Raw genomic sequence first — 11,867 nt, 5'->3', positions numbered from 1 at the left:
GAATTTAAAAACTGGCATGTTTTGAGGTTCAGAGTGGAACCAGACAGATGCGATGGCAAAGCTTTCCATCTATGCAGCATTTTTCACTGGATTTCAAGCACACTTCAGTGAGCTGAGAGCAGCACTTGAGTTCAGCTCAGGCGGGCTTGTTTTGTGTCAACAGTAAAGCCCGCTGGGGTCCATGTCCTGGATAAGAGATGCAAACATCATCGCACAAAGAGCTCCAACACTCCTCCAACATGACTCATCCTCAGAGTGAACTTTAGACTCGGGTTGTTTGTCATAAACGAATAAATGAATCGACGAGCTAACCTGCGTCTACTTCAGTCCATCTATTCACATTATGCTGTTTCTTTTAACACTAGTGTGGACTTAATGGACTGGATGTTATCATTTACATAAATAATGTATTCATTTGTCATGTAAACAGCATTCAAATGGACGGAACATGTACTAGTTCATAAATTAATTTTTGCTAATAAAAAGTCTAAAGAAATGGATCTTGGGAAGGATATAAAATTATGAAATTATTAAATGTCCTGAAATTACTAATTTGTATGTTCAACATATTTAATTGTGTCCAATTAATTCTCTCACAATAACTCAGTGTTTAGCCCTAAGATATCCTTGTCCCACTTTCTATGGATTGTTTGATTATACAGTTATCAATACACAGTATGCATCAGCCTTACTATGGTCTTGGGCTATACATATATATATATGTGTGTGTGTGTGTGTGTGTGTGTGTGTACACAAACACATTTAGGCCATACATGTTTTTTTGACTCATATTGAATTTTGACAAAATGAATTAATATGACACCAGTTCATTTCACTCACACTGTGAGTTTATAAGTAATGTGTAATTTATTTGCATTATAAAGTGTTTTTCAATGACAATCCATACAGCTGAGAATTACATTTCAGATATATTAATAAGATCTATCTCCAACTGTACAGAAGATGACAAATGAATGTGATAATAGGAGTTAAATTTAAGGTCATGTGTATATTAAGTTAGAAAGTTATCTGATAAAATGACAGATGAAGCAGGAATTGATAACTGGAGGAAACACCCGTCTGTTGCTCTCTTTAGGACATTTTGCCCCTCGTGCTATTCTTCCTTGTTGCACCTGTCAGAGGAGGCGGGGTCAGTGATGTCACCTGAAGCTGCAGGGAGGGGGGGGGAAACGATCCGCCTCAGACAACACCGACAACACCGACTCTCTGTGGGAAAGTTGCTCCTCAGCGCGGCTGTAAACACTCGTCTCTTCCCCTCAGAAGATCAACAGGTCCGGACCAACATGTCGTTTTAAGAGAGCAGTGGGATTACTATGCAGAGCAGCGGCCGCGTCCCGTTTCTCTACGAATATTCCGGATTTTGGGTGGATTTTGAATCTCCTACAGGATAGAGAGACTGAAGCTTCCGCGGAAGGATATAGAGCAACGAGATGGGAAATATGATACTGATGGCGCTGCTGCTGGTTCACCTGCCGACAGGTGAGGCTTTAAAGGCCTCACAGTAAACACACTCTGTTGCCTGATGTTTGTACTTTATACTAATGTCATCTGGTTTTTATGTTTATAGCAGGAATTTAAAGTGAATCCAATCAAGCAAACAGTCGAAACTACCAGGAGGATGTGTAGCCTACAGGTTAATTATCGACAGGTGTAAACAGGACAAGGCCGACTATTGTCACGTGACTTCACGCTATAGGTAGTTTTTTTTTCTAACATTAAAGCGACCTAACTGTGGAAACTGGAGAATACAATATTAAATCAATCAATATAACATTATAGTTCGTTATTAGATCAAACCTCCGTAGAAAACAAGACATCAGAGTTGTGCTGTAAATATTATTTTTATTAACTAGCAATGGCAATTAATCGACCAGTTGAAAACGGAAAGCTAACAGAAAGTTAATTATAATAATAATAATAAACATTATTTTGTATAACTGAAAGAAATTTGAACTAGTTTATGAAGCAATTAAAGCTGCTTCTTTCTGTTTTATATCCTATAGGATCTATATGGTTTATAAACCAAGAGCACAGACTGATATCATTAAATGTCTCTTTTTGTCCAAAACCCAAAGACTCACTTTATTTTACTTTCACTTTAATGTTTATACAAAGAAAATCAGGATTTGTTCACATTTAGGAGTTGCAGGTTAATTTTCATTCAGTTGACAGAAAAATAATAAATAGAATAATTGATAATCATAATAATAGTTGCTACCTTAATCTGCACAATACTTTGATTAATTTAATAATTTATGGTTCTGTGTGAACTTTTCAAAATTACAGTTATAAGTCCAAATACTATCCAGACCAGAAAAGCAATAAATGTTTATATTTGAGAGGCTGAAACCTGCAAATTGGCATTAGACAGATCAATTAATCGACTAATTGTCTCACTGAATACTGAGTTAGTTAGTTTTACAATGTCTGTGAACAATGAAAAAGGGTAACATTTTACTGTTTAAGTATTTTTATCCACTTCTAAAGCCGTGGAAACAATTTAATAGTATTTTTTTTGTGTGGAAAATTATGTATTTTTGTAAGAAAACCTGCAGGTCAGTTTTCTAATATTATTTGGTGACAGTGCCATATTGGTCATATATGGTTCATAGAATATGGTCCCAGGTTTTATTTCAAGTATAATCTGGTTTAGAGCTGAAACGATTCGTCGAAAATTAATTAATAATTAAAATCAATTATCAAGCAAAAACAAACATTTCTGGTACTTGGATTTGCTGCGTTACATTGTAATTTAACTTAAAATAAGTATAAAAATTGGATTATGTAATCTTGAGTAGCGTACTTGGCATTTTGTTGAATGAACGATTAATCAATTACTTGGAAAATATACCATAACAGCCACATTAGCAAACTATCAATAAAGATAAAATCATTAAGTAAAATAAATATAGACCTTCATTAAATTATCGCGCATATCACAAACTTGGTTGTTGTTTCTTAACTAAAATACACACTGCTGGGCTACACATATACATCTGATCATGATGTCAGGACTTTAGGATGTGACTTGGAGAGTAATGATTTGATTAATCAATTAATTGTTTAACAGAAGATTAATACTGTAACCCAAATGGTCACTTTAAAAGCAAAACTCCCCAAAATTCACTGGTTCAAACGTCTTCTGTCAGGGACTGTTAAGATAAAATAATAATAATAATAATAATTAATGATTGTTTCCTCTTTTGTGACATTTAAGGATCAAACCATCAGTTTTTTAAGAGAATAACTGGCAGATAAATCAAAACAATTTTAAGCTGCTGTCATTTTATTTTTGGACATAAATGTACTGTGAACACTTGTCAGACGGTTACTGACAAACATCACAATCAGGGTTTTGGACTTCATATTCAAAGAGAAACTTTGACCCTAAATGAACTGAACTGATACTGTTCTCAGTTAGCAGAGGTTGTCTGTCATCAGCTTGTTTTCTGCATCGCTGATCATGACCGACAGCTGTTATTGCTTCTAATGATATAGTGCACTCTCAAAGACTTCTGGAGAAAACTGTTAACCAGTCTGGTCAGATTCTTATCAATCCAGCATCCAAGAGCAAACACACTGCACTGAAGAGGTTTTTTTGGTCAAGTTATAAGTAAAGTTATAATTTGAATAATGTGCCAATGCGTGCTGCTGTTTTACATTTTATCTTCAATCTCATTTCTTCCTCATCCTTTCCGTTTGTATCAGAGCTGCTGTCCATCCAGGTGATTGTTCCAGAGACAGAGAGGAGGACGACTCTGTTTGCCTCCGTCATTCTGCGCTGTGACTACTCAACGTCAGCCAACCCTCAGGATGTCCTGGTCACCTGGAGGTACAAGTCCTTCTGTAAAGACCCAGTGCTGGAGTTCTACTCCACAGGTGAGGCTGCAGCTGGAAGGAGAGCATGGTTTTAATGTGCAATAATGTAGCTGAACTAAAGCATGTGCTGGAAGAATAGTGGCGTACATAAAAACAGAGATGGTGAACAACTTCTTCTTCTCTGATTTCTTTATATTGTCATAGTAGAAGAATAACTGATAACAATTATTGTGTTTAATTGACTTTGTGAGTGGATGTTTGGTTTTCTTACATTGTTCTCACTGTATTATAACACTAATTTGCAATTGCAAATATGCTTTAACAGAGATGTAATTTTTTAAATCAACATAATAAGGAAACGTTTTAATGAACATAACCGTCACAAAATGTTCACAGACCTTCATTTCAGCTGTTTTCCCCATAATATCTGCTTTTGTGATACAATATCTGATTGAAGCAACTGAAAGTATGATTAGTGCTTTTTTTTATGGTTATGTTCAGGCACTCAGCCGTTAGTTAAAACTGATTTAGCTTTTCACTACACTGTAACACTGTACGAGACAGGTTGTGTTTTTTTTACTTAAAAATGTTTTGCTACAGAACATAATGCAGGCAGCTTTTGGGAACAGGCTGTTTGACCGAGGTTATTGTCAGGTGCGGTCAGTCGACACAAACCAACATTTGTTTGGTTCCTGTGGGTTCAGACAACAATGATTTCTGAGAATATGTCAATAAAAAGTGAAACAGTTTTCACAGTTTGAAATTTAGTCAGATGTATTTTGACATTTGATAGGTATAAAGTGATAACATGATACTGCAGTTGTGTTGTTGTTTTGCATGGCGTACTGGGATGTTGATTGATTACAGCTGGTGCAGTTCACAGTTGAGGGCCTTTTGGGTGGTTGAACAGTCACTGAGATAACTTTATGTGCTCAGCTGTCAAAAAACTGGAGCTTTATTCAGTTTTAACCCATGACCTTCTTCTTCATATTCTTTCAGCTTTGAGCAATGTTTACATTTGATTGTACATTTTCAAACAGAGATAGTCCCAGAAAGACTGGCTTTTCATTTGTTACACCACAATGCACCAAAAAAACAAACTGCAGTTGACCATATAGAAATATTAGTAAAATTATAGAAATGATCTTGCTGATTTTAATGTTTTACATTCCAAAAACTGAATTTGAACTGAACTTTAATTTCCTATTTTCCAGCACACACAGACATGATACAGACGTCCCAATCTAATGCTCACAGCATGTACAATTGTTTATTGTGTTGACACCTTACATTGATACATTTTAAAGCCCTAAAAGGTTTAAACAAGCAGGAGGAAGAAATACATGCATTTGAGTATCTTAAATGCATGCATGCTTGCATCTAACTTACAAACTCTAAACAGCAAGAGAGATTTTAGGATTTGTTTGTTTTATCAATAATGCAGTTTTTGGAGTCATAAACTGTAAAAGTTTATTTGTAAAAGTAAAAAGTGCAAGAAAACAGCAGAAAGACAAAATTTTTGTCTTAAATAATACAGAGAAAATATTTGTACTGTATTATAATAACCACCTGTCATGGTAAAGAGCAGCACCCTCGCCTTAATATAGCAGTATTTTGTAATATCACATTAAAATATGTTAAAAATATGTTATAATAGCGTCATTAAGCCTGGTCCTGGTACGTTAGTGCGGTTTATATTTTATTGGCTAATGGCTCTCAAATTATTATTCAGTGACTTAAGCTTCATTATCCTGCTGGCAGCATGTTGGCAAACTGAAAAGCTGGTTATTATTCACAAAGAAAAATTAGTCAGAGTGCCACAGTCATGAAGGTTTACGTGGTATGAGGTACACTGATCAAGAAGAAAAAGAATATTTCATAAATTCAACACTTTTTATCCTATTTTCTTCTGTTTCTGAAGGCTATCAGGCCGCTCTGCAGCTGGGTCAGGACCCCTCCAATGATTGCCCGGACCGCCAGCGCACAGTCCGCACTGTGATCCAGAAGAGGGGCATTAATGAGCCCATCCTGGGTGCAGACTACAGAGAACGCAAAATTACCATTCAAAACAGTGAGTTTGATCCCATCATAATGACTCACAATCATACTCACTCCACTGGTTCGTGATCTAATTTGGAGATGTCTTACAGGCTGCATATATTAACACAGAAATGAGGTAAAGTTCATATACTTTTGCTAATTGGTTAAGATGGAGGTGTGAAGGTACTGATATGTTAACAAAAAGTATTTTCAGTGCTTTACTTTATATAACTGGAGAAGTTATATTGCCTGAAGTGAGACACTAGCAAACACACAGTATATATAGAGCAAAGAAAATAAACTAAAACAAAATATTCAAATGCTTTTGTCTTGAACTTTTTTTTGCTTAAATAATATTTGTCTGATCTTATTTTTAAGTAATGCTAATGTAATGTTACCCCTCAACAGAGGCTGACCTGGTCATCACTGAGGTGATGTGGTGGGATAACGGAGTTTATTTCTGCACCATTGATGCTGCTGGTGACACGACAGGGGACTCAGATCGTGAAGTCAAACTCATCGTGTACCGTAAGTTTCCTCTCCTCAGGTTGTGGTACAACAAGGTCACATAGAGCCCAAAAAGACTTTCTTTTTTGAAGTTTTGAAATATGAGTAATGATGTGTCTTCTTCCTTGTTTCAGACTGGCTGACAGTCCTGTTAATCATCCTCGGTGCTCTCCTGCTCATCATGCTCTTCTGCATCTGTTGCTGTCAGTGCTGCCCGCAGAAGTGCTGCTGCTACGTTCGTTGCCCGTGTTGTCCACAGACATGTTGCTGCCCGGAAAAAGGTTGATACTCTTTATGAAACCATAAACTACATCACATGTTACAGCCCCAATCCAAGTTAGTCTCCTGCGCTACCTGTTGCGATGCCTCAACTGAAGGGATCTGTTCATACCGAATACACACAAACCTCTGAGTCCATCTTTGCTCTGATTTCAGCTGTGATGCAGCACCGGATGCTGCGAGACGCTCAGAAGGCGATGGCTCCTTGGGTGAATGGTCAACCCATTTACGCTCCCATTAGCTCCAATGTCTCCTCCCAGGGTGTTCCCATACTGTATTCAGGTGAGTGGCACAAAAGACTTATCTTTGATGCTTTATTGAATGCTTGGTTGCATCACTCTCGCCCAGACTCAAGGGCGTATGTTTGGTTTGGATCAACAAGTGGAGGACACAATGAAATAAAACAGATAACCTGAAACTATATGTTTGTATATATATTTTCTGTAGTTTATATTTATTCCAAGAAAAATATAAAAATGGTCATATTAAGCTATTAAAGCATTAACCATACTTCAAATTTAGTTTCATAGGCATATGTTTCTATATTTGAATCTTTACTTTAAAAAAAAAAGCACTGTCCTTTACTGTCTTAATACTGATTGATTGACATTAAGGATAATATTAAGTGCTAATTAAAATATTAAGTAACAAAGAAAACATACAGATAAGGTCACAGTCACTGGTTCAGCATAAGTGGTGTGCAGATCTTCCTGTTAGGATGGGGGTGCCAACAAGCTTAGCAAGCTGGTGAGGAAGGCCAGCTCGGTGGTGGGGATGGAGCTGGACAGTGTGGAGGCTGTGACTGAAAAGAGGATGAGAGGGAAGCTGAAAGCCATCATGGACAAGCCCTCTCATCCTCTCTACACTGAGCTCAGGCAGCTCAGGAGCACGTTCAGCCACAGACTGACCCAGCCCTGAGCCTCGAAGCGGTTTGGAGGCTTGTTTGTACCATGAGCCATCAGACTCCACAACGCCACAGCTCCCAGTTCCTCCAACCCCTGCAGACAAAGACTGGTTTAAAACTCCTACCTACAACGCACAAGCCTTTTGCACTATTTATATTTAATTTCCACTTTAGTAGTTTAGTAGTTTTAGTTTAGTTTTAGTTTTTTAGTTTTAGTCAAGTTTAATTTATCATATCATATGGCCCCCATAATCTACATTAGTAAGTGTGTAGCCTGAGAGACAAAACTCAGGGTATAAGTTTATAAACACTGCTCCTTTTTGAATCCATCTGGATTTTGGCAGTTGGACATTAAAGATCCTGTTAAAAGGAATTAAGTCAGTAAATCAAACTGTAAAAGTATTGGAGATAAATTGAAATGAATGATAATGTTTCTCCTTCTCTTCTGGATGTGTGAATACCATATTAAGCTTTTTTGCTTAAGTTCTACATATTTAAGATGAAGATGTTGAAGACTTTGTCTCTGCAGTTTGTTTCTGCTGCCCCCAAGTGGCCAAAAGTCAGTTGTAGGTTTTTCACATCTTTTTTTTTTTTTTTAAACTCTTGTTCCAGGCTCCTACGCGGACTACCCGGTCAAACAAAACTTTGCCATGGCTCCCATGCAGCTGTCACCCATGGCCCTACAGCAGCAGCCCCCTCCTCATCCACACCATGTAAACGGCAGCATGCGGGGCAGCACTCATGGTACCGGCCAGGTGTTGGACTACCTGGAGAACCAAGTGAGGGGGATGGATATGGCGGCGCCTCAAATGGCTCATTACGCTGTCCAAAACAGGCCTCAATTACAGCCTCAGTTCCAGCCAGGTCCTCCTGCAGTGCCCTACACACCCGGGCCACCGAGTATGTTGTCAGCCCTGGATGAGATGGGGGTGAAAGGGGTGGAGAGAAGGGTGATAACCCTGCCTCCTATTATCCAGCGTGTCCCCAGTTTTTCCTCACGCAGGGGGCCTGCAGCAGGAGATGGACCCAGAGGTGGTCAGAGGTTATCCAGCCAGTCCAGTGGGAGCGCAAACCACTCTGGAGGAGGTCTCCCCCGCAACAGTCGTGGCTATAGAGACGTCTCTCCACCCAGACGGGGGATCCTGCGGGATTACAGCGATGACTCCGACTGGGAGAACAGACGAGGAAGAGTGTCACACAGGGGTTCAAGGAACGAGCGAGGAGGCTCGGCCAGGAGGAGCGGAGCTGGATCCAGGCGGCGTACTCACAGCCGCGACGACCTGATGGAGGAGCTGCACAGCAGAGCAGCTCGGAGAGAGAGGAGCTATTCACCTCCTCAGCGTCGCAAAGGATCCTGGAGCTCAGATGAAGAGGACAGCAGGGGAAGAAAAAGTGGTAAAGGGAAGGATTGGCCAGAGAAGCCCCCCAGCTACTTCTCCATAGAGAACCAGACTGAACACAGTAACGGCCGGAGGAACTACAACCCCCTTTCTGTAAGACCTCACACAAATACTGACACACACCCTCAACCAATGGTCTTATGAAAATCCCTCTCTTTTTGCCACTGTCCTTTTTTTGTTTAGCCTTGACTTCTTTCTTTCATCACTTTCATCTCTCTCTCTCTCTCTCTCTCTCTCTCTCTCTCTCTCTCTCTCTCTCTCTCTCTCTCTCCCCCTTTCCTGTCACTCGTCAGCTGTCACTGTCAATTAAAAGGCAATAAAATATTGTTAAATGAAAACATGTCGTAGAAACATTCATGGTTCCAAGTCGATGAATTGCTTTGACTTTGATGATCCCCTGACTTTTGTTCTAGCGCCATCATGACGTTCATCTTTCTGGTTTTTAGTGAAAGTATTTGATGGTTTGATATGAAATTTGGTTCATGATCATTGGAGGATGAATAGACCTTTTTCACAGCAGCCATTTTGACATGAAATAGTAGGGTAAACACAGCTGATACCAATGATAGTAATTAAGACTCCGTTCCATTCAGGTCAAACAGAGTCAGGGTGCTGCTGTTGAGCTTGTTGGCTCACTGGAAAGGCTCTGCTACACTAAATGGAGTTAAACCTTTATACGTATCATTGTTAACACCTGTGTTTACCCTATTATTTCATGTCAAAATGGTTGCTTGCTGGTTTGCTTGCATCAAAATTTTAATGTCACTAATCAGCCTCAACTGTACTTTGTGTTTAGTGCTAATTAGAAAATGTTAACATGCTAAACTACAATAGTAAACATGGTCAACATTAAACATTGTCATTGTGAGCATGTTAAAGTAGAGCTTCACAGAGCTGCTAGCGTTACTCTCTTATTGACTGCTTTCATCACTTTTTGATCCGTTCTTCGGTATATTGTGAATCGTCACATCTTCCTCTTTAACTTAACCTCACCTCCGTCACTTTTCTCTCTTAGGATAGAAGTTCCCGTAGCAGCACCAGCGTAGTCATCTGAAGCATTTCTATCTTTTTTCACCTTTTCCTGAATGTTTGCAGAACGGTGCCGATGAAGACCGACAGTAGGAACATTCATCTGTTCAATCAGCGTACAAAGATGTTTGATAGCGAGTCCTTAAAATGTACAAAATGTACTGTATACCTTTACTCTGTTTGCACTGTTTGTAATTTGTAATGTAACGAAATATGATTTTTATATATGAAGTAAAGCTGTTGAGTCTATAAACTGCAGATCACATGCAGTTTTATAAAGCCTCTTGTTATTTAGACGATGTAATGAGTGTGAGCTTGTGTTCAATGATGTACTTTGTATGTGTGTGATTTCCTTCTGGTGATGGATAAAATAATCCTTACTGATGTTTATGAAGTAAATGTTTAACAAGAAGATTGTTGGATATTGAGATATTTTGTGGGTTATTTAGATTTATCATTGTGAACATGTTATGAGTGTTGTTTTTTTAAATAATTTCTTATTTTTGCATAATTTCTTTTACTTTTTGAACTGTTTTTTTTATCTTTTATCTTTATCTGAAGTGACACTGTTAGACAGTAAGAGCAATAAAAAGTATGATACATGTGTTAGAAGATGGACGGAGTTAGTCGACAGAAGATTTTATTATTGGATGAACTCACCAACATAGAATTGTGATTTTCATTAATGTTTGTTTTTGTTACAAACATGAGTAGAGATGTATTGTGATTAAATTTGTACTTTTTAAATAAACCTTTTTAGATACAACTAATGTGAAGTGAATAATTTTAGTACTTATACATTACATATAAGATCTGACGCTATTTGTACAACTGGGCAAAGTGGCACCGTCCTGAGGCCACAGACTTCCAGGGGTAACTTGTGGCACTGTCTTGTAAAGGAGCCTAATGTCCAAATGTAGTTTATAAACCATAATTAGTTTATAATTTCCATTTGAAACAATATGAGGTGACGTATTACGAGCTGTGAGTCCATAAAATCCAAGACTTTAAATAATAATCTGATATAAAATAGGACGATACGAACAAGGCCTTGATCAATAGGGAAAGGTGTACTCAATATAGATCAATCAATATATTAATCATGTTTGACTTATTTTAAATGTTTCATGTACATAAATTAAGCTAATAGTATATTAAAATAATGACTGAGCTTGATTGTTTTGTATATTTGGTAAAGTATAGGAGTGTAGGAGGATCAATATCAGTGGCCAGTTTAACAGAATATATCCAACTAAAACTAATGCAGTCTAATAACAACAATCTTGTTATAAATCTACATTCACAAAAGTTATTATGTTTAGTTTTTGTTGGAATCCTTTTAGAAATATGTTTTGATCTTTATGGTCATTTTGCTGTTTGTAGTTTGTGGTGCTTATTGTTTAATTTCGTATTCAGTATTTCTGTAATATTCCTGTGGCTCTGTGCAGAAATACAGTGAAGCTGCCCTTCATGGTGTGCTGCATGCACTGTACTTGATAAGATCTGGGAGGCAACAGGAGGGCCAGCAGCTACAATCTGCCCCAGGCTAAAAAACAGGTTGAACCGGGAATTACTGCACCACAACAATCAAGTGTCACTACAGTCTGTCTGACACCGGTGTGTCCAGCAGGGGGGACCAGAGGGAGCTCATCTGACCTGAAGTGTACAGTGTGATTTGACTTCAGTGGTGTTTGTGACAGTGCATGACTAAGAGTTTAAAAACGTCAGCTATTCTGGGTTTTTTTGTACAGATGTGGATTTTATGAAACCATTTAAACCACATTAAGCCATTAAATATAAATATTATATATAGTATTACCAATGCAGTAATATTAACAGCACAATTTCAAGTTATGTGACAGTATGAG

The 11,867-nt window shown here is 38.1% G+C and overlaps 1 protein-coding gene across 2 annotated transcripts; it reads left to right on the top strand.

Annotated features, from left to right (window-relative positions):
• The first annotated feature begins 1,194 nt into the window (after positions 1-1,194).
• ildr1b (immunoglobulin-like domain containing receptor 1b) lies at positions 1,195-10,765 on the top strand. Of its 2 annotated transcripts, XM_051403903.1 has the most exons (8): positions 1,195-1,500; positions 3,730-3,900; positions 5,762-5,911; positions 6,289-6,408; positions 6,522-6,668; positions 6,823-6,948; positions 8,183-9,063; positions 9,986-10,765. In XM_051403903.1, the coding sequence occupies exons 1-8, from the start codon at positions 1,452-1,454 to the stop codon at positions 10,022-10,024; spliced, it is 1,683 nt and encodes a 560-aa protein (XP_051259863.1). In that variant the 5' UTR covers positions 1,195-1,451; the 3' UTR covers positions 10,025-10,765. The 2 variants fall into 2 exon arrangements, with proteins under 2 accessions (XP_051259863.1, XP_051259861.1); XM_051403901.1 differs by having other exon boundaries at positions 8,183-10,765.
• Positions 10,766-11,867: the final 1,102 nt, after the last annotated feature.

This window comes from Dicentrarchus labrax, unplaced genomic scaffold, assembly GCF_905237075.1.
Source record: "Dicentrarchus labrax unplaced genomic scaffold, dlabrax2021, whole genome shotgun sequence".
Lineage (NCBI taxonomy): Eukaryota > Metazoa > Chordata > Actinopteri > Moronidae > Dicentrarchus > Dicentrarchus labrax.
The sequence above is the reverse complement of the archived record's forward strand: the minus strand, read 5'-3'. Positions and strand labels throughout refer to the sequence as shown.

What these genes read in the sequence shown, in the direction of transcription:
- ildr1b (XM_051403901.1), top strand. Translation starts at nt 1,452, where the DNA reads ATGGGAAATATGATACTGATGGCGCTGCTGCTGGTTCACCTGCCGACA. An exon ending in ATGTTGCTGCCCGGAAAAAG is followed by an intron (nt 6,669 to 6,822) that starts GTTGATACTCTT and finishes CTCTGATTTCAG; the next exon opens with CTGTGATGCAGCACCGGATG. An exon ending in TGTTCCCATACTGTATTCAG is followed by an intron (nt 6,949 to 8,182) that starts GTGAGTGGCACA and finishes CTCTTGTTCCAG; the next exon opens with GCTCCTACGCGGACTACCCG.